Source organism: Poecilia mexicana, unplaced genomic scaffold (genome assembly GCF_051168715.1).
Source record: "Poecilia mexicana isolate PSO_F unplaced genomic scaffold, ASM5116871v1 scaffold_20, whole genome shotgun sequence".
NCBI classification, from domain to species: Eukaryota; Metazoa; Chordata; class Actinopteri; order Cyprinodontiformes; family Poeciliidae; genus Poecilia; species Poecilia mexicana.
Window position 1 is genome coordinate 25,568,270 of NW_028263389.1, and position 23,034 is coordinate 25,591,303.

The window sequence follows — 23,034 nt, forward strand, 5'->3', positions numbered from 1 at the left end:
CTGGAATAGTCACATGTCCAAAATTTTACCACTAACTTTAACAGTTAGCTAGTCTAGTCACAATGATTTAGACTGAAACAGCAGCAAACTGAGCAACACCTGATCATACTCGACCACTTAACATGTGTTTATATATTATATTATATTATATTATATATTTAGGAGAACAGCAGTGCTAGAATAATGTTGAAGAAAGGGGAAGAAGCTCTGGTGAGGTCTTCATTTAGTTTATTGAAATATGTATTAACTGTTTTTAATTTTTAAATAAACTATTTTATTATGAGAGGAGCAGGTCAGGGAAGACATAAGAGAGCCAGTTGGCGTTTCAGGGTGTGAAGATATAAAAATTATATTAATTATAATAGAACCAGAAAGGAGAACAGGAGGAGACTGATGTCAGGTTGATTTCTTTCAACGTTTCAATATTTTTTCATTATTTCCACACCATAAGGTTAATGGTTAGAAGACAATAAGAAAAGTGCTTGAGGAGAGGTTTAAAAATAAATTAGTGAAAATTTTTGCTACACAGTTAATAGAGTTGAGATGTATAATAATGTATACATCTGAAAATTAAGTTAAATTCTCATTCTGTATGATAAACACATACTTTTTATATTTAGTTCACATTCTGACACTGTACATCACTGTAGTGTCTGTTGTAAATCCATGAATCCATGCAGGAACATCAGGCTGCAGAGAGTCAGAGGGAGGCAGAGACAGAAACACATATCCGTAGATATTTTAGTTAAATGTTTGCGGCTGAAAATGACAGGAGAAAAAAAAAACATTTAGTCTTTTTGCCTCAGTGTTTTTCATGGATCTTTGGTAAGTTACTGAATGCAGGGCTGGAAAGTGAGACTGAGTTAACAGTGAGGAGCTCAGGTGTCTGTTAGACGTGAAAAGTATAAGTTTTGTTTATTTTGTAGATCAAACTGATCTGTTAAAAGATGTTAAAGAAGAACAAAACTTGTTTTTTTAGATTTTATTTTTGTTGGTCAAACTGCTGTATTGGGTTTAAAACTGTTGTGTCTTATTTTATGAGCTGTTTTCTACTTTGGTTTTAGAAATAAGTAGAACCTGTTCAATTGCCAGTCAATTTATATCAATGCATTTTGACCAATAAGATACATCAGAATCTGGTCGGCTCTGTGCTACCAGAGTATTTAGCTTGCTAGTTGTGAGGCAAATGCTAAAGTGAGTGTTCATCCTGGAATGACAGTCATTATACTGCATAACTTTAATCTGATTATTGGATTGTAAATAGCAACGTGTTAGAATACTTGTTACTGAAACAAGGGTCAGATTAGAGTAACGCGTTACTGATGTGTTGATGGCATAATTGTTTGACATTTCTGCTCAAGCTATTTACTGATCTGTCAGGTTTCCGATATGCGTCCCCCCCAATGACAGACTCGTTCCTACACCCTTGCTCTGAGTCTATATTAACTTTCTTTTTATGGTTAGAGGAAACTAAGAATTTGTATTTAGATGTGTTTTTAAGAATTCAATGAATTAATTATTAATTATTTCTCCATATTTCCATAACAACAAGCAGATACAGAGTAACTTAAATAGTATCCCTTGTTTTAATGACAATCTGAAGGTTGAAGTGAGATAAAGGTGGGCTATCCACAGAAAAGCTATTCCTCTCACACCTTCTCATGAAGGTATGTTGTACTTACTTCCCATCCAATGTAACATTATGTGGTGCACCTAAAAATGCCACCACAGTATTTTTTTTTTTTTTTTTTTTTTATCATTTGCAGTTCGGCATGTTAATCTGTATTTTTAGTGCTTTCCTGAGGTGGGGACAGGAGCGGTAGCGAAGCAGAACCTTTGTTTGGGGGGCGTTGCTTTCAGGTTGGTTTTGGGATGGACTTCCGGTTTGTCTCAAACGCAATCTGGATCATATACATAATATAAGGATAGACCCTCATGGACCGCTCTCGCCTATTGTCGCTGACGAGATTTAGGGCGGCCATCTTGGAGCGGTCCACCACTCCACTCAGCGTTATGTGTTTAGCAGCACAATGACGTATCAGCGGATTTAATCGATCATAACACACTTTTTTGTTACTGTAAACCATATTCAAACATCTATCAAAGCAACATTTATGAACAATTGTATTTTTTAAGTATGTTTTTAATACATAGTTCATCATATTTAAATATGCTTAGTGGCTATAACAATAGAATAGGAATGGAATATTCTGATATCGATGTATGAAGAGCATATTACAAAGCACACAGCCGTTCATAATTTATTTAATAAATTATTTAGTAATATCAATATATATTTATATAACTATACAAACACTAATAAAGATTAATAATGGCACAAATAAATAATGATTAATACTGAATTATATATATATATATATATATATATATATATATATATATATATATATATATATATATATATATATATATATATATATATATATATATATAATATGTTTTTCAGCCAACGAGTCCAAAATCCGATGTGAGATTCATCCATGCTGCAGTGAATCCGTCTCTCTTTATAGATTTCTCCCTCTTCTTCCTCACATCGTGTCTTTAGGAAACCTTCAAAACAAAAAGGGAAGATTTAGGATGTATCTTACTTTGGACAGAGTGAAAGAATATAAATAATAGTCTTTACCACCTGTGTAAACTTTGCTGGTGAATGTTATAACACATAATATAAGTTTTATAATATGTTACATTGTTTCATTTCTAATATAGGCCCTTGTGTCAGATAATCTAAGTCAATGTTAGAGAATAATTAATTTTTTTAGATTTACGTTAGCTGGTATCTCGCCGGTGGACATAAGTACAGTAAAGTAATATTCTAATCACAATATATACACAATAATATGTCCATCTTACTTGTGAAATGTTGTCTGTGGAGCCCTCACATCAATAATCCATAGATCCGAACAACAATATCCCTCAATGCTGAGGCATCTTCTGCTGTTTTGATTGAGCAAAGTAGGAGGGACGACCGCTCCAAGATGGCCGCCGTATTTCCTGCGCCGGAGCGGTCCATGAGGCGTCTATGCTTATATTATGTCTATGATCTGGAAGTTAACAACAGCGCTGGTCGTCATTGCTGACTCCTGGTTTATTTTCTCTTCAGGTCAGTATGCGGTTGGGGAAAAGCACCAAGGCTACCGTGTGGGATACTTAACATCTCGATTAACCAGAATATGTCGTGTAGTTAGGTTTTGAGCACCGTTTGGCTGGTTTTCTCGGGTGAGGTTGGCGTTTGCTCGCTCTGAGAGCCGTTGGATCTTAGCGTCTCTATGGAGGGCCGTTATGTCCCAACATCCCCATGTTGGACAAGTTTTATTTTGTTTTGTTCTTTTTAGTGTTGACAGTTAAAACAAGTTGAGTGTCCTTTTCCCAAAATAGGGGTTGAATTGTTAGTCGGATAACTCCAACACTTTTATGGTCCATGTCTATGGACAAACACTTGTTCTCTTTTACATGCATGTTGAGGTTGAACCTTTGGAGTGAGCTCCGAAGCTTCAAGTGCTAAAATTGTGTGTCAACTCTGTTACAACAGTTCTGACACCCGGGTATTGTAACAGATCACATACAATATCAGTACATATCGGTTATCGACTATAACTGTCTCAATAATTTCAGGTGATACATTAAGAGATTCAAAGTGGTTTCAAAGGGATTGTCAAGTTTACTTTGTAAAAGTGCAAAGAATAATATTAATTGTTTGATTGTTGAGTTACCATAGTTACAATCAGAGGTTTAGTCCTTTCTTTGTATTTGAGCTCAGCTTGTTTACTAATACAAGTCAACGGAAAAAAAAAACAATCTGGATGTCAACAACAGCTGGTCGTCATTGCTGACTCCTGGTTTATTTTCTCCTCAGATTGTGTCAACTCTGTTACAGCAGTTCTGACACCCGGGACCTGTAGCAATTACTTATTTTGCAAATGCCCTGAAATAATTCACTTGACTGTTGGACAGTTGAAGAAAAATCATTGGGATACATTTATATGTCAGACATGAGTATCTGGTATCCAAGACAAATACAGCACATTTTTAGACAATGTCTAAAAAGTGCCTTTAATTTGGTTTGTTACTGAAACATAATGTTTACAACTGTGTTGAAAGACATTAGTGAGTAACTGAATTTACTGCTGCTCAATAGAAATAACATATAGTCTCCAGTTTAAGTGGCATGGCTGTTTGGGGCTGTGGGACGAAGCAGGAGTACCTCAAGAAAATTATGAGGAGGACTTGCAAATACCACACAAAATAACACAACGTTTTTTAGTAAAACCTCATAACCATCATCAAATGTCTGTGTTCTGAGTACAGCATTCCACAAGAGCTCAGTGTTCACAGATGACTCCATGACAAAGGCTAACAAGACAGAAGCTCACAGATTTGTTGGAAAATGGAATGGAAAAAAATATAGATATTTCTAACTAGATAAGACAAGTCACACCTGCTGATTGTTATGATGGTTCACAAGCCTTTGTTAAACAATCCCTGCCCTCCTAGATGCTCTGCAGGTTTGGGGAGAAACGTTTAGAGCTGTTTTCTCAGAAAATGACTTTCTGAGTGCCAGCATTCAAATGGCCATTAGGCCTGTCACAGTAATAAAAAAATCAATTAATCACATGATAAATTGAAACAAAGTCAGTCATTTGAATTGGCATGATTTATCGTTTATCTCTTTTTGGATAATAAATATCTTAATTTTGGCACTTTGGTCTCAACTAGCCCAGTTTTTGAAGGACAATTTTGTTTACAAAGACGTCAAAATTCATTTTATTCGTTGTTTTATTATTTTGGATATTTAAAATGGCTTCCATTTCTAGTGTTAAATGTTCATTAGAATTTAAAGTTTATTGATATTTTAGAAGGTTTTATTGCATTATTATTTGTGCCATTACTGTTGTGTTACTTAAAAATAGTCCCAAACAACAATATTATTGTTTATCACAATAACTTCTGGAACAATTTATCATCCAGCAAAATTTGTCATCGTGACAGGCCTAATGAGCATATCCTTTTTTCTTATTTCAGTTTGCTTGACATCATTGAAAAATTGAGAATTCACTCTTTCAGGATCTGTAAATAACTCAAAATTCACATATTTCTCAGATTTATTAGACTGCTCCTGTTAAAGTTGTGCTGTTTGAATTGTACTACCAGTTTTTCCACTAGTAACCTAAACTACACCTGCACTTGTTAGTTATTGCACTTTCCAGCTGAACCAAGTTCTTTGTGTTTCCAGGGAGACTATGGACAGTCACATAAGTTCTGTGCTTCAGATGACCATCCACCAGACTTTTACAGTAACAGCAGGACAGTCCTTGTGTACTTCAAATCTGATGCCTTCCTGGCAGGAAATGGCCTCAGTTTCAGCTATGAAATTGCCAGTGGGTATCAGAACAAAATGTTCTTTAACTGTTTATCTTGAACAGTTACTTTTTTTAATATAACTTGGTTTCTGAATTGTGCTCTAAGATGTTTGTGTTGATTTTCAGACTGTAGTCGACTACATGAACAGGAATATGGCTACCTAAAGAGCCCAGGATGGCCTGAAATCTACCCCCACAACATGGATTGTGTCATAATTCTGAAGGCACCACAAAACAGCTCTATCTCTTTCTTCTTTAACAACTTTGATGTGGAGAGTCAAAGCAGCTGTAACTTTGACTACCTAGAGGTAAACATTTTCCATTCTTAGTTTGCACCTGTGGTCTTCTTCAAATTGCATTTGTGATTGTATTTAAGTATAGATGGATGTGGTTAGACTCCATCTTGTTCCTTTTGGTTCAATATAGAATAAACTTTTCCAGGAAGGCTAAGCAGTGCCATCACTTCAGTTCACAATTATTTTTTTTAATTGTAGGATGATTGGCCTTACAAAGGATTTATGTACATAAAGTTGCCTATTGGCCACACTTAGAGAATGCTGGAAAATTGTTAGAAAACAAATATTGTACCAACCAGAAACCAATGATTTTATTTCATTTCCCTTTGGGGTTCATAAATTATTAGGCCCAAGAGCAAAAGCACTGTGAAGGCCTATTGTAATTGTTCTGTTTCTTTTTTTTATTACGATTCTTCCGTCAAATAAATTAGCTTTTTGAGGGCCCTATCATATTCAAAAACTTGCCAAACTTGGCGGACGCATCAAGTATGTGTGAAAGTTAGGTATTTTAAGGTTGTCACAAAAATGGCACAAGAAACGGCTCAACAGCGCTACCTGGCAACTTTCAAAAGACCCTCCGCATTGACGTTACTTCATCGTAGAGGCATGAAACTTGGAACCCTTGTAGCACTCCCCAAGATGCACAGAAAACTCTATTAATGTCATAGTGCACATCAAACAGGAAGTCTGCCATTTTGGATTGAAGTTCTGATTTTCAAGTCACTTTTGCCATTTACAGCCTTCGCATTTGATTGAACTCGTCCTAGGTATTTCGATCAATCAGGTTCAAACTTGGTCAGTTTGTTCATAAGGCATGGTCGAAAAAAGTTATCAAAAAAACTGACTTTTCATGCATGCTGAAATGAAACACAAAACTGTTATATCTCCTACACATACATTCAGTGATAGGTATTTTCTCAAACCTACATAAAAGAAGAACCACAGACAACATATAAGGTAAGGTAAGGTAATTTTATTTATATAGCACATTTTCAGCAACAAGGCAATTCATAGTGCTTTACATGAGTTAAAAGGAAATACAAATAAAATAACAAACCAAAGGACAAAGAGGAAAGGACACATTAGGCCAGATGGCAACATTCAGACAAAACAATGGGCAAAACAAAGACACGAGTGAAGGCGGTAATGTCAAAGGGCCATGGAACGATGTCTCTCACACTCCTGGCAAAGTTCGATAGAGGTGTTTATTATCGAGGAATGTCCTTGGAAGCGCTCAGCTCCACAGCTCCATGGAAACAGGAGGAGGTGAGGAGGGAAGAGCATTGTGTTTACATATCTTCAAGGAGATTGGAAATATGCAGCCCTACCAAGGCCACACGGGAAAAGCCAATTCGGAAACAGAATGTCTTAGGTCAGGAAGAATCTAAATTTCAATCTTCCCTAAAGTCTTTCTGATACATCTCAGTTCCCAATCATACAAATTAGTTTGGTTGTTCCAGTGAGTCGAATCTAGCACCTTCTCCTAGATCGATTCCATCCTTTTAGTGAGTTTTAGAGTCCTCGTCTCTGTCCACGCCAACAGTCCGAGTGTTCGCTAGTTCAGGAATCCACAAGCTCCACACAGCAGAAATCCTGTTATCATAAATAAATCCAGGGTGAACCATGCTGGGTGTGTCCCTGCAGGACAAGAGGGCACTCCTGTGTCCAGACTTCTTGTCGTAAATTTGATCAATTGCATTGAGAGATTGGTTGACCAGATCCATAATTTGTAGATTTGGATGATGTGCAAAGAAAGGCTCCAAAAATATGGAAAAAGACAAAATCAGCAAGCAGGGCAGGCAAGGGCAGGGAGGGAGCAGAGGAAAAAAGCGTCTGCCTTCATCGAGAGCAAGAGAGAGAAGCATATGAAGTATATGATTTTCAACCAAACTTCTGCAGAAAGAGAAAACACAGTGAACTGCTTCTCCAAGCTGCTCACCATGTGTTCTGAAAACCTTCAGTTTGTTTGTCTCTTTTATTCGCAAGAAGAGGGGGTAAAAAGGAATGTGGTGGGGTGAAAACAACATCCTATCTTCACAACAGGGTGCTAAATTGGAAACAAAGAAGGAAGGGGGTCACACAGAAACTAAATTAACACACAGACAGGTTTACAGCTCAGGAGTATCCCAGGAAGATCTAAGTCACCATCTGTAAAAACATGCTTGAGGTTAAGGAAAGTTTAACTATGTCTTCACAGTTTTAACAAATTAGAACACTGAACCTCTAAATAGAAAAAACTACTAGTAACATAAAATTACAAATGTAAGAATAATAAACATAATAATTCTAACACTCACAGAGGCACCAAACTTTCAGTGATTGATCGTCTTCAGGTGCCCTACAATACTCAATGCTCAAATGATGACTTCACTTAAGCCACTCCACCTGAGAACAGGAAGTGTCATGTTTTACTGTGAGTGATCTCTATCTGACCCCTTTTACCTAATCAACATGAAATTGTGTACAGAGACAGAAGACATGTTGTTGTAATGTGGTTTCCAACCCTGACCGGTTTCAGTGGAGCAGGTGGGTGTGGCGGAGTGACCTGTGATGCCATTGCCATGCATTTGGGTCTAAATTCCAGGGAGTTGGCCCGAGCCACACTAAACTCAATGAGATCGGCCAAGTTACACAAATGACATGATGATGAAGTCTGTCAACGCTGAATGCTGGCTGAACCATGTGGGCGTGGCTGAATGGCGAGTTTCAATCCCTTGCCGTATGCATATAGTTATCTCTAAATCATACACGCATCATCCGATTTGCATCAAACTTTTGTGAACCTCCAATAGCATTAAATTGTAATTTGACTCCACTGCGCCCCAAGGCTATTCCATCAGCTATATGTCCTCACTACATCAGCCGATCTGCACCAGATTTTTGGTACATCATCAGGGAGCACTGCTGAACACATCAGTGTGTATCGCTTATAGGATGGGCTGAGCGAGAGCGTTGATGGTGGTGAGCGAGTGGCTTTGCTTTAACCCCGCAGTCGCCATGAGGCTGGAGCAGCACTGGGCTGTGAGGGCCGTTTGAGGCTGTTTGAAGCTTTAATTATTATTATTAATATTTTAATTCGATCAACATAATATACTCTATATTAATTAGCAACGATTGTTGTGACGGTGGTAGGAGTTTGTCGGTGGGTTGCTGGTTTGATTCCTGCTCTGTCTGCCTCTGTCATTGTGTCCTTGGGCAAGACACTTCACCCACCTGCTGGTGGTGGTCAGAACAGGGTCTGGTGGTGCCGGGTCTTTGCAGCCTCACTTCTATCAGTGTCCCCCAGGTCAGTTGTAGCTACTATCCAGTAGCTTGAGACTATCAACTGTTTGAATGTATGGGTGAATGACTGAATGTAGTGTGAATTGCTTTGGAATCCTATGGACTATACAAATATACTCCATTTACCAGTTAATAAATCCCTAGTTTCAGTATACATTAGTTGATATTAGAGTGGTACAGAAAGTTCCTTTAACAAATACTCTCTCTGGTTTTGGATACTGCAGTTGGAAAGATTTTACCAGTGCACATAACCATGGCCACAAGGTGTTTATTATAGCTGACTGGCATCTCAAAAAGTGTAAATGGTATTTGAAATAAAGTAAAATTTTAATTCCATTTAATTTCTAATGAAAACTATGTACATCTCGGTACCAGTTGGATTGGTAACATTGAGCTGTATACCACCTGCAATTCATTTTCTGGAGATATCTTCAAAACTGTTTCGGCTTTAGTTTGACCTTTTATGTGCAATATCTCTGACCGCCTCATCTGTGTATGTTTTTGTCTGATCCTTTTCATTGAATGACAACACTTTGTGTTGTTACTCAGATCCGTAATGGAAGTACAGCAGACTCACAGTTGATTGGTAAGTTCTGTGGTCAAACGCTACCCAACCCCATCTTCCCACAATCCAACCAGCTGTACCTACGCTTCAAGAGTGACTTCTCTACTGCCCGAGATGGATTTGATGCCACATGGACCTCTTCTCCACATGGTCAGGACTCAATTTCCACAAACTAATTTGTTATGTTCAGTGAAAGATTTCAACCCCCAACTCTCTTAATTTGTCATACTTGGTGTTGATCATTGTACGATGGAGGCTTTGTCGCTTCCATATTTTATTCATAAATGATGGTGAACATAGCGGCTTTACTGAATATACAATCATAGATTAATTTTTAGCTGGCATTTTTGTTCTTCAATAAAATAAATTCTTGTTTCTCATTTTTAGCTGTAATTGCACTTTATTACACAGATTGGAAACCATGGGATCAAACAGTTCCCTGCAGTATTAAATTGTGGCTTTCTCTTATTTCTTGTAGGGTGTGGTGGCATCCTTTATGGAGACCATGGCTCATTCTCAAGCCCCAACTACCCAGGAAGTTACCCAAACAATACTTATTGTGAATGGAGCATCAAGGCACCTAGAGGTCATGTGGTGACCATCACCTTTGCCCAGTTCAGTATTGATGACCCAGGAAACTGTCAAAACAACTTCTTGAAGTTATATGATGGCCCAGATACATCCTCGGCTCCTGTTGGACCCTACTGTGGAGTGGTATGTTGCTCATGAGACCATATAAATAAAGTAATTAGAAATTTCTTAAACAACTAAGGTATATGGTATGAGCCTACGTTGGGTCAAATAGTCCTCAGTAGCAAGAGTTTTTGAAAATACACACATTATTAACCCAAATAAAACATGCATGTGATTATGACTAAAACAGGATAGGTGAGCATCTAATAATTAAAGGACAAATTGGCCTATGATTTAGGACGTTGTGTATCCACCTCTTGCCCTGGAAATAGGCACCACCTGTCCACTTTGCTGACTTTTAAACAGGCACCTTTAGGCAGCACAGAGCTGCTGCCACTGTGTTGACATGTGCAGTCCTGTTTGTCAAAGTCACCCCAGAGGACAGTGGTAATTACTCTGTGTGCTAACTTGTGCAACATACGTCACAAGTTTAAAAAGATTAAATTTGATCTTCAGATCAAATGTAACTTTTATAAATTTAAACTGGTATAAATTTATTAATAAATAAATGTAATTATATATATATAATATCTGTCTGTCTGTCTAGTAAATATTAATCCTATCCCACATCCTTGTGTCCTTTCTGTGTTTGTTTTAGGAAACCAACATTGCTCCTTTCAGCGCCTCCTCCAACCACGTTTATATTGTTTTCCAAGGCCAGGTCTCCACCTTACCATCAGGCTTCAGACTCACTTGGAGCAGCTGAAAAACAAATATTGTTTTGATGTTGTGACATGCATACAATAGACATATTAATCATATTGAAAACACTCAAGCATTAAACACTTGATGAAAACATATTTCAGTGTAATGAACTATATTATTAAAATTATTGTATTATTCTTTAAGCTGGACTTTTATAAATGTATTATGGTCAAACATTGATTACTTTAATCAATGTTTACTTCTGTAAGTCAATGTTTACAGAAGTAAACATTGATTTTTATTTGTGGGGTTGAAATCAAATTCACACTAGATGCTTGCAAAGCTTGACATTTCCTCTTGGTGTACTGGAATCGATTGAACTCAGATTATTAGAAATGGTTTTACAGGACAGGGTTATCAGGAAATGATGTCATTCCAGCTCAGACTCAAGAGTATGATAACAGGAATGTATCAGTCTGTGAACATTTTGAAGCCAACTGAATAAATATAACCTTTAATCTACATTTCGACTATTGCTTTCAGTTTCTACATGAAATGGTAAAATCCCTTATTACCATGACCTTATCTGTATTTACCTCAAAGTCGGATACAAAATTGAGAATTGATCATAAAATTTGGAATAAGTGCCTGTAAGAGAGAGATTGCACAATATGAACTTTCATGAGAGGTGTGAAAGTGAAAATTGTATTTGTGAATTTGAAAGAACCAAAAGCTGCCTTGGAAAATTTGAAACTTATGACCCAAAGTAAACTGGTAAATCCACCAAGAACTGTCTGAGAAATTTAAGAGGAAATGAAGTCCTGCTCTTTTCAGATGTTGGTGGGTGACTTGACATGGGTATACATGTAAGAAACTCTTCAAATATCTCACAGAGAAAGAGTTCTGTGCTGAGGACTAGGGCAACTTTTCCTCAGATTCACATCACAAACTGGTAATGACCAAAACTGAAACTAGCTGTTGAAGTTGTCATTTTCAGGCTGATGTTGACATGTGAACAGTGTTTTAACCTTAGTAACATGTGCCTTATAAAATCTTGACACAGCCCTGATTAATAAGACTTTAAAAACAAATTTGACAAATATGAAGTGGTTTTATCATAGTTTTATTTAATTACTAAATTGAACCAAAGCAAATCTAAATTGATCCCTTGCAACAAGGCTTGAATATGAAGAGTAAATTTTCAAAAAGAAGTCAACTTTCTTGATGTTGATGCAGTTGTTGAGGTTCATAGACAAAAAAATTATGAAAGATTTTTTTTTCATCTTTTAGAATATTGTTCTAAATGTATTGCAAAGTACATATAATGCCTGTTTAATCCCCCCATAGGGCTGTTCTTTCAAATTTCTTGACCCCCACCCTTCCCTTAACATTTGATCCATTCCGGTTCCCATCTTCTCAACCTGCCCGTACAGATTGCTTCCTCAGCCATGTGAGTTATCAACATTGGTATGCTGTGACGCATACATCGCCCCTCCATACCAGTTACTGAGCCAGGTCTACTATCAAGTGCTGCAGTATGACCTATGGAAAAAGATCACGGTAACAAAAGATCACCAACATTGAAATAATCTTAAAGATTCACATGTTTGACTAAGGATGCCAGAAACCAGTGATCTCTCCAGAGTCACACCTCTTTCCATACTAAAATGTTTGGAGTTTTTTGCTTGTTTTTTGCTCATGTAAATTATATAAAAATAAATTTCTCAGTTCTTCACAGCATTCACAATTTCTAATTACTAATATTTTATGTTTATTTTTAACAACCATAAACACGTGGATGTCTAAACAATAATTCAGGTTTCTTTGTGTTGTGATTGTTGTTGTCTTTGGTAATTGTACAACCCCTGGCAAAAAGTATGGAATCACCAGTGTTGGATGAGCAGTCATTCAGACATTTCATGCTGTAAAACAAACTCGGATCAAAAACATGATACAATATTAAGGTCATTCCAAAGTGCAACTTGTTGGCTTTCAGGAACACTCAAAGAAATGAAGAGAAAACATTGTGGAAGTCAGTGAATGATACTTTTATTGACCAAACACAGGGAAATAAATATGGAATCACTCAATTCTGAGGAAAAAAGTATGGAATCATGAAAAACACATAAACAAAAGACCATTCAAAATACATCACTAGTATTTAGTTGCACCATCTTTGGCTTTTATAACAGCTTTTAGTCTCTGAGGCATGGACTTGATGAGGGACAAACAGTATTTGGTGCCTACTCTCTTTGATAGCAGTTGCCAGATCAGCTTTGCAGGTTGGAGCCTTCTTGTGGAACATTTTTTTCAATCTCCACCACAGGTTTTCTATTGGGTTGAGATCTGGACTATTTGCAGGCCATGACATCGACTGAATGTGTCTTTCTTCAAGGAATGCCTTCACTGTTTTTGCCCTATGGCACGATTCATTGTCATCTTGGAAAATTATTTCATCATCTCCAAACATCTGTTCAATTGAAGGGATGAGAAAACTGTCCAAAATGTCAATGTAAACTTGTGCATTGATAGAAGAATTAACCACAGTCATCTCCCCAGTGCCTTTGCCTGACATGCAGCCCCATATCATCAAGGACTGTGGAAATTTGGTTGTTTTCTTCAGGCAGGCCTCTTCATAAATCTCACTGGAACGGCACCAAACAAAAGTTCCAGCATCATCACCTTGTCCAATGCAGATTCTTGACTCATCACTGAAGACAACTTTCATCCAGTCATCCACAGTCCATGATTGCCTCTCCTTAGCCCATCGGAATCTTGTTCTTTTATGGTTAGGTGTCAATGCTGGTTTTTATTTAGCTTTCCTGTATTGAAATCCCACCTCCTTTAGGCGATTTCTTACGGTTCGGTCACATACATTGACTCCAGCTTCCTCCCATTTATGCTTCATCTGTTTAGTTGTACTTTTTTGGTTTTCAAGACAAATGACCTTTAGTTGTTTGTCTTGACGCTTTAATGTCTTTCTTGGTCTACCAGTACGCTTGGCTTTAACAACCATTCCATGCTGTTTGTGTTTGGACCATATCTTGGATACAGCTGACTGTGAACAGCCCACATCTTTAGCAACCATGCGTGAAGGGTTACCTTCTTCAAGAAGTTTCACAATCCTCTCTTTTGTTTCAAGGGACATTTCTCTTGTTGGAGTCATGGTTCTCGCCACTCCACTTCGTCCAGCAGCCCTCCAAGGTGTCATGACTGCAGGTGTTTTGAACTGCACACTAACGGGCACATCTAATCTGGGGCAGGTGTCCATTTAGGGAAAGGAAATAGACTGGGTGTGTCCTTTTTTCTACCTCCAATTTGAGTGATTCCATACTTTTTTCCTCAGAATTGAGTGATTCCATATTTATTTCCCTGTGTTTGGTCAATAAAAGTATCATTCACTGACTTCCACAATGTTTTCTCTTCATTTCTTTGAGTGTTCCTGAAAGCCAACAAGTTGCACTTTGGAATGACCTTAATATTGTATCATGTTTTTGATCCGAGTTTGTTTTACAGCATGAAATGTCTGAATGACTGCTCATCCAACACTGGTGATTCCATACTTTTTGCCAGGGGTTGTAGATGTTCAGTCAATAGACTGTGCAGTTTGCAGTGGAGCGCTGAGTGCACAGGAACTCACTGGTGACCTCCTTGTACCCTCTGGATTGAGTAAGATGACTTCCTGATGACAAAATGACAAAGGATATCGTGGACATTTATACATAGAAGAAAATACATATAAATATACATACAAAAGCTGAAGTTACGTAATGAAACAACTTTTTAAATTTAGACTAACATCTCTGAAAAACTACCATTTGGGAGTGATATCATTAGTCAGTATAAAATATAAATTTGTGTCTGTGAAACCTGGCACTCCAGCAGGCTTTGGACAACAATCATATCAAATTCTATGTTTCTTTTCATACCAAAATAATGATAGAAGACCTAAATTTGTTTTTTAAAGAATATTATTTGTGTCACTTAAACACTATCTACCCCCCTTGCATATGTAAATACACACATAGTGTACATGCATATACAAACATGTCTTCATGAAAAAGCTCTAAGCAACATAGAAAGTTTAAAGTCCTCCTTGATCAGTGTGTCTGTTTTTGTGTCTACTCTGTCTTCTGAGAGTCCCAGTTTGTTGGAGCTCATACTGGTCACACTTTCTGTTAAAGTTTCCCAAATCTAATAGGGATTTCTTCGTTCTGACGCCTCATGCATGCTAAGTTACTGACTCCACATAATTAACTGCCTACTGTTGCAAAGATAATCACTCGATGCAACTATAAGATAGAAAACTTTTTACATGTCAAGTGGAGCTGTAGGAACAACATAAAATATGTTCAGTTTTGGTTGAAACAATAATTGCACCTTGAATATGTTTTAGATGTTTGAGGATAAAAATGATCTCAAGACTACATAATTAGACACCATAGATTCCATCATATTATTTATGTCTTGAGATGAACGATTCAGCTGATAACTGATGTTACATGAATATTTCTGAAATGGACTGACCTGAATATGGGCTAAGTTTTTGTCATGGACATCATAGCCAGGACAATTGCTGTCTGACAAAATTAGACTCCTATATAAATCATTAACTTGAAATTGTGAAGTTTTACTAGAATAATTCAGTGGATTTTACCTGCATTTTGCTATTCAATCTTACCTTCTATAAGATTATAAAGGTTGCAGTAGTTGGTGCCATGGTCCTTAATAGCATACCAGGTCTCAGAGATGGACATCGCCTAGACATACACAGTTACAAACTTACAATTTATAGCACTTTTTTAGTCAAATCAGTCATTCAGGGAGCTTTACACAGGAGTCACTTTCACTCACACATATACCCAGCAATTTCTCCAATTTACAGATTGTTAGGCAACTTAGGATTGAGTGCCTTGCCCAGAAGCACACCAATAGTAAAATGAGGAAGCTGGAATTAATCCCACAATCTTTATACTGCAAAAGAGAACATCAAGAAGGCCTTCAGAGCAACTCTCCACCTCTATCTCGGCATTTCGGAGCATCTCTTTGTTATGCTCATTCTAGTATACCGTCCTCTGCCTATATGCTGGGATGAGTATGAAAAGAAAAGCAAGCACTGAAGAAGGTGAGAGTGTTGCCTGTTTGCACAGGACTGTTTTCAGTGCATGTTCAGAGAGGGTGCTGCACACAACCAACACATGGGTGTGGGGTAGTATGTAGAATCTGTCAGACTACATCCACTGGTGTATTTCAGAGATTACAGAAACAAAGACCTTAGTCACACAGGGTAACCAGGAACCTTGGATGACTAAGGAGGTGCATACCAAAATGCTGCTTTCAAATCTTGTGATGCAACCACACTTAAAGAGCAATGGCCAATCTAAACTGTGCCATCAGAGCAGCAAAATTGCCTACGGTCAGAAGACCCAAGGCTTCTTTCATAGCGTCTTTCATGGTGTAGAGTGAACAACTTGATCCTGAAAGACAAAGGAGATCATTGTCAACTTCAGGAGGTCTCAACCCAGCCACATGCTACTCCTCATCAATGACAGAGCAGTTGAGATCGTCAGCAGTATTAAGTTCCTGGAGATGCACATTACAGAAAACCATGGCTGGTAAACTCGTATCACTTCATATCACACCTTCCCTGGTGAAGAGGCGTAGCAGCACCTGCATTTCAGTGACGGATGAGAAGGGTACCCCTCACCCTTCCCATCCTCTCCACCTTCTCAGACAAACCATTGAAAGCCTGCTGACCAGAAGTATCTCAATCTGGACTGGCAGCTGCAAGGCTTCAGACTGGAAGTCTGCGCGAAGAGCTATGAGGACAGCAGAGAGGATGATGGGACTGCACTCCTCTTTTCCAATCCAGAACATTGTACACAGATGCTGCTTAGCCAGAGCAAACCAGAACCTCTCCAATTCCACCCATCCTATCCATGGTCTGTTCATCCGGTTGGCGACTGGCAGGGGATTCTGTAGCATTCACAGTAGAACAGCCAGACTCAGAAATACATTATATTGCCAAAAGTATTTGCTCCTCCATCCAAATTATCGGAATCAGGTGTTCCAATCACTTTCATGGCCACAGGTGTATAAGATTAAGCACCTAGATATACAGACTGTCTTTCCAAACATCTGTGAAAGAATGGCTCGCTCTCAGGATCTCAGTGAATTCCACCTTGGAACTGTGATAGGATGCCACCTGTGCAACAAATCCAGTCATGAAATTTCCTCACTCCTAAATATTCCACAGTCGACCTTCAGCTGTGTTATAAGAACATGGAAGTGTTTGGGAACGACAGCAACTCAGCCAAAAAGTGGTAGGCCAAGTAAACTGACGGAGCGGGGCCAGCGGATGCTGAAGCGCACAGTGTGAAGAGGTCACCAACTTTCTGCAGTCAATCACTACAGACCTTTAAACATCATGTGGCCTTCAGATTAGCTCAAGAACAGCAGACAAAGAGCTTCATGGAATGGGTTTCCATGGTGGAGCATCTAAGGCATACAGCCCTCTTGTCCTGCGGGGACACACCCGGCGGAATTCACCCTGGATTGATTCATGATAACAGGATTTCTGCTGTTTGGAGTTTGCAGATTCCTGGCTTATCGAGAAATTTGTGACGGAATTGGCCGAACTGGCGAACACTGGGACTGTTGGTGTGGACAGAGACGAGGACTCTAAAACTCACTAACGAGATGGAATCGATCTTGGAGAAGTTGCTAGTTTCGATTCAGTGGAACGACCAAATTAATTTGTATGATTGGGAACTGAGATGTATCAGAGAGACTTTAGGGAAGATTGAAATTTATAATCTTCCTGACCTAAGACATTCTGTTTCTGAATTGGCTTTTCCCATGTGGCCTTGGAAGGGCTGCATATTTCTAATCTCCTTGAAGATATGTAAACATAATGCTCTTCCCTCCTCACCCCCTCCTGTATCCATGGAGTTGTGAAGCTGAACGCTCCGAAGGACTTTCCTGGATAAACAACACCTTTATCGGACTTTGCCAGGAGGCTCAGTAACGTTCCTTCGTGGCCCTTTGACGTCACCGCCTTCACTCGTGCCTTTGTTTTGTCTGAATGTTGCCATTTGCCCTAATGTGTCCTGTCCTCTTTTTTGTTTTAGAAATGGTGGAGTACTCCCTATTTAACCCAGAAAAGGATTATTTTAGTTCATTAGTAATATCAGAAATTGTGGAGTACGCACTATTTAGATCAATATTATACAGCCCAGAAATGGAATCAGAATTAGAATTAGAATAACTACGAACTTGGAATCCAGAAATACTTAACAGGAACAGTCACTGCTTAGTTTATATCACTTTAACCCAGAAAAGGATTTAGATCAATCACTCTTTAGCTTATTTTATCAGAAACTGTAGAGTACTCACTATTTAGAAATGGAATTAGATACTTAGCAACCCTGAACAGGAGCACTGAGTTTACATACTTTAGAACAACATTAGATTAGTTTTCTTTCCTTTGGTTTGTTATTTTGTTTGTATTTCCTTTTAACTCATGTAAAGTACTTTGAATTGCCTTGTTGCTGAAAATTTGCTATATTAATAAAATGACCTTATCTTACCTTACATCACCCAATGCAATGCAAAGCGTCAGATAAGTCAGAGGTGTAAAGCCTCCGCCACTGGACTCTAGAGCAGTGGTGGCGCATTCTCTGGAGTGACGAATCACGCTTCTCCATCTGGCAATCTGTTGGATGAGTCTGGGTTTGGCGGTTGCCAGGAGAACGGTCCTTGTCTGACTGTATTGTGCCAAGTGTAAAGTTTGGTGGAGGAGGGATTATAGTGTGGGGTTGTTTTTTCAGGAGCTGGGCTTGGCCCTTTGGTTCCAGTGAAAGGATCTCTGAATGCTTCAGCATACCAAAACATTTTGGTCATTTCCATGCTCCCGACTTCATGGGAATAGCTTGGAGCTGGCCCCTTTCTCTTCCAACATGACTGCACCGTGACTGTGCATCAGAGCACAAAGCAAGGTCCATAAAGACATGGATGGAGAGTCTGGTGTGGATGAACTTGACTGGCCTGCACAGAGTTCTGACCTCAACCCACTAGAACACCTTTGGGATGAATTTGAGCGGAGACTGAGAGCAAGGCCTTCACGTCAGTCTTCACATCAGTATGTGACCTCATAAATGTGCTTCTGGGAGAATGGTCAAAAATCCCCATAATCACTCCTAAACCTTGTGGATAGCTTTCCTAGAAGAGTTGAAGCTGTTCTAGCTGCAAAGGGTTGACCAATGTCATATTGAGCTCTATGGATTAGAAATGGGATGTCACTTAAGCTTTGTGAGTCAAGACAGGTGAGTGAATACTTTTGGCAATATAGTCAAATGTCCCAAATTGATTTAAGGCATAGTAATCTTAGTGTGCTTAAACTTTTGACTTTGAAAAACGTAATACAACTTGCCTTAAAACATTCTCTCTTATTATTCTGGCATATAGCAAATAGAAAGATTTTCAGTAAACCTACTCGACCTGAAACTGGAGAAGTTTGATCTGATTTCACATCAGACAGGGTTTAAAATGAATGTGTTTTTATGTAGCGTTTGTAAACTTCTGGTTTCAACTGTTTGTCGACAACCATGTAAATACTTTATCCTAATATTTTTTAAATACAACAGTTACTTGATTGTGCTATAAAATGGCACTATGTGTCTGGAAAATATAGAATACTGCCCCTTTAAGACCAAACTGCCTTGGAGACAAAAGTCAAAGTCTGTCCATCCACACATTCATCCTCTGTTTATCCTGGTGCCTATCTTAAAAACCAAAAAATTTCAGAGACAAAGACACATAGGAGAAATTAACCCAAACCATATGGTTTAGATTTGTCTTTTGCTAGTAAATTTTAAGCTTATTTTTTCATAAGAGTCAAGATCAATAATGTGGAGTGTGAAAACTTACTGTAACATGACAAGATGCAAAGAACTGATAGGAAACCAATCTGAAGTTGATGTCCTCCACATGCCTCTTATCAGGATTGGTATGCTTGGCAGTTATAAAATGGACAGAGGCTGACTGAAGCTGTAGACGAAAAGAACAACATGTTGGTTTAGTTATCACCAAAATTATAAGAGAAGAATATTTTTCATTTAGAGAAAAGCGTTGTAGTAGTTTATAAAAACTCTAGAGTGTGGCATGTGACAGAAACACACACACCTTGTACAGGCACCTCTGTCCCCCTGCCATGCAGCTAGATGTTGTCCATTTCTTAATTTGTGAAACAAGTGATTCATAAACCACTCTACATGGTATCCCAAAGTACCTGCAGAAAATAAGTTCATAAAAATAATAGTTCAGTGTTGTTATTCTAAGATTCTGCTATAAATTAAATGATTCAGCTTTTCTTTGACTTTTAGTCCACTTATTGTTCTCCTAGGACCTAATGTGAAATTGCAGGCCAATCTACAACCTTACATTCATCAGAAAGATTATTTTGAAAAAATCTATGTTTCAACTGTTAAAATCTTCTCATCAATGATCAACTGCTTTGATGTCTCAGTCTGGTTTGGTTTTTCCTTCTCATACTCTTTCAGAAAAGGATTTCAAGGGCCTCCTACTAAAGACTACAAGGATCAGCTGTGAATTATGAGAATGAACAGAGTGGTGTTTGGAGTCTCACCAAGTCCTTTCCTGTTGGCTGCAATGATAAGAGAATACATCAAACAATATGAGGGTGAAAAACCTTCTATCAATCAATCAAATTTTATTTGTATAGCACGTTTCAGCAGCAAGGCATTTCAAAGTGCTTTACATAACTAAAATAAAAACAGCATTAAAACGTAAACAGTGAGAAAGAGAATGCTGTCTACACTGACAGCATTGAGAGAATCATTGATTTTATCTACCAGTTCACATGACTTAGCAAAGCTCTATCAGTAACCACAACAGCAAAGGAGATCCAGTCACATGACAACATGAACTTGTACAAGTGGGTGACAAATTAAAGAGAAATGAGACACAAGTGGAAGGAATGTGGATTGGAAGATGGTAGACAGATGCCACTGGAAATGTATTGAATGTGCTGGGTCTTGTATGGAGGTCAGGAGAGGATGATTGTGTCTTTGACCTAAAAAGACTATTGGACATTTGTAAGAACAAAGAGAACACAAAAAGGAGTGTATTGGAGATATCAGCTTGTATCTTTGATCCCATTGGTTTCCCCTCTCCATTCACCATCAGAGTAAAGCACCTATTTCAAGAGTTGTGGGAGAGGGGAAGTGATTGGGATGAAGAGCTGCCCCTGGATTTGACTAAACAATGGAGTGAATGGTGTGAAGAGCTTTCAAGACTCCATCTTTTGTCCGTTCCAAGGTGCTACGAAGATGGAATTCTGCCAAACCCACAGACATTGAAACTGCAGGATTTTGATGATGCCTGTACTTATGGAGCTGTTCTTATCTACAAGGACAAAACAAAGACGGAGAAACAGCACAAGGCTTTGTATAATCAAAAACAAGAGTAGCTCCACTAAAGAAAATGTTGCTGCCATGCTTGGAGCTTATGAAAGCTTCAATTGGAGCAAGAGGGAGAAATAACCTCCTCAAGCCGTTGAACATGGGAAAAGATCAACTCAAAATGTGGACAGATTCCATGATTGCTCTGCGCTAGATATTCAGCACAGCTCAGACATGGAAACCATTCGTTGCAAACAGAGTGACTGAAATACAAGATCTTACTATTCCTGAACTTTGGTCACACTGCAGTGAGAAAACTATCCCAGCAAATCAGCACGATGAGAAAGGACATTGATCGGAGATGGAAGTACCATCAGAAGCTGTTAACAAGCTTCTGGAATCGCTGGCAATAGGCTTACCTCATAAACTTAAATCTGTCCACAAGTGTCATCTTGCTAAACCTACGTCATTGAAAGTAGGAAAAGTGGTTCTTTATAGAGACAACAATGTTTTAAGGCAGAGTCACAGAACTGGAAGAGATGGACCGACATGTTCATGTGCTGCCCACTTCTTCAGGAAGCCTTCTGAGGCAAATAATTCAGCTTATATATCCCCTAGAAATTGATTAGAAATACTTTTTAGTAATGAACCGTTGTTCATCAGGGGCGGGAGGATGTTTAAAATATTTAGACTTAAAACCAGGAACAGATTTCATAGGAAATAAATGAATAATTAGCTAAAACAGAAATAATTACAGATTACAAGACTGACTTGGGAAAATCAGCTGATTGTATTTAGAATTCATTGAAATGCATTTTTTTAACTAAGGGTTTTATTCAAAACAGGAAATTGAATTGTGAGATGGTTTGTTTTTAACATTAGTTGTCTCGGCAGTTTTTTCTGAACCTGAGCCAAACATGAAGAAGCTGCATTCAGTTTTTATACTCTTCTAATCTGCAACGAACTTTCATAAAACTGCAACCACAAAAAACTGCAAAACTCAAAGTATTTTTCATTCAAGGGTAAAAACCTGTTGTTGTTGTTTTAAAAAGCCGCCTTTGGTTAATATTAGCTGGAACATCGTTGTTTCTATTCCATTGATCATCCTGTTTTTATTTTTGCTTCCTTATTTCTTCTGTTACTTTCCTTTAATCAAGTAGAGTGCTTCAAACTGAAATGTTGAAATACAAATAAACTTGTAGCAAGCAATAAATATGCTTGTTGCCTAACATACCACAAATACCACTAATGATTTTTAAGCATTTTTAGGAATACTTTAAAGCCTTTCAACAAAAACTAACAAAGGAAAGGATTTCCATATTTCAGTAAAAGTCAAGTAATAATTGAAAACACACACAGACATTCTTACCAGTCCACTTTACACTGTGCATGAATAGGTCCAGCATAACAAAAACCAAATGACCCTATTCCCAGAAGAGCTGTGAAGGCCCAGTGAACAAGATGCATCCTGCTCCAACCTGCAGCAGCTGACTGAGAAACACACAAGGATTCAAAAGGCTAAAATCACAAGTGTGTCATGTGCTCTCCTCAGATGGAGAGCACATGACTAAATGTGCCCTCCTAAATGAGAGAAGGCTAAATTAAATTGACCTCTAAGGTGAATTAAGAGACTGTACAGCGACAACAAGGAGTACTCTGCCTCAGAACAGCAGAGACATTGTAGACGCCCTTAGTTTAACCTGGCACTGCAGTAATCCCAAAAATGCAGGTTGTCATATTGTGTTTCAATG

General features: G+C 38.2%; 2 protein-coding genes across 2 annotated transcripts in view; one reads left to right on the top strand and one right to left on the bottom strand.

The window, feature by feature from the left end:
• cubn (cubilin (intrinsic factor-cobalamin receptor)) overlaps positions 1-11,386 on the top strand; it is a 109,531-nt gene extending 98,145 nt beyond the window's left edge. Inside the window, exons 63-67 of the mRNA XM_088001177.1 lie at positions 5,255-5,399; positions 5,508-5,689; positions 9,509-9,674; positions 10,003-10,238; positions 10,816-11,386. Of these exons, the coding sequence (XP_087857303.1) occupies positions 5,255-5,399; positions 5,508-5,689; positions 9,509-9,674; positions 10,003-10,238; positions 10,816-10,923 (837 nt within the window). The 3' untranslated portion in view covers positions 10,924-11,386. The remainder of the gene's footprint in view (positions 1-5,254; positions 5,400-5,507; positions 5,690-9,508; positions 9,675-10,002; positions 10,239-10,815) is intronic.
• A 3,050-nt stretch (positions 11,387-14,436) lies between these two features.
• Positions 14,437-22,755, bottom strand: LOC148153528 (uncharacterized). Its single transcript, XM_088001436.1, has 5 exons — positions 22,653-22,755; positions 20,046-20,151; positions 19,791-19,910; positions 15,544-15,622; positions 14,437-14,544 (listed from the first exon to the last, which is right to left on the bottom strand). The coding sequence occupies exons 1-5, from the start codon at positions 22,748-22,750 to the stop codon at positions 14,453-14,455; spliced, it is 495 nt and encodes a 164-aa protein (XP_087857562.1). The 5' UTR covers positions 22,751-22,755; the 3' UTR covers positions 14,437-14,452.
• Between the last annotated feature and the right edge of the window lie 279 nt (positions 22,756-23,034).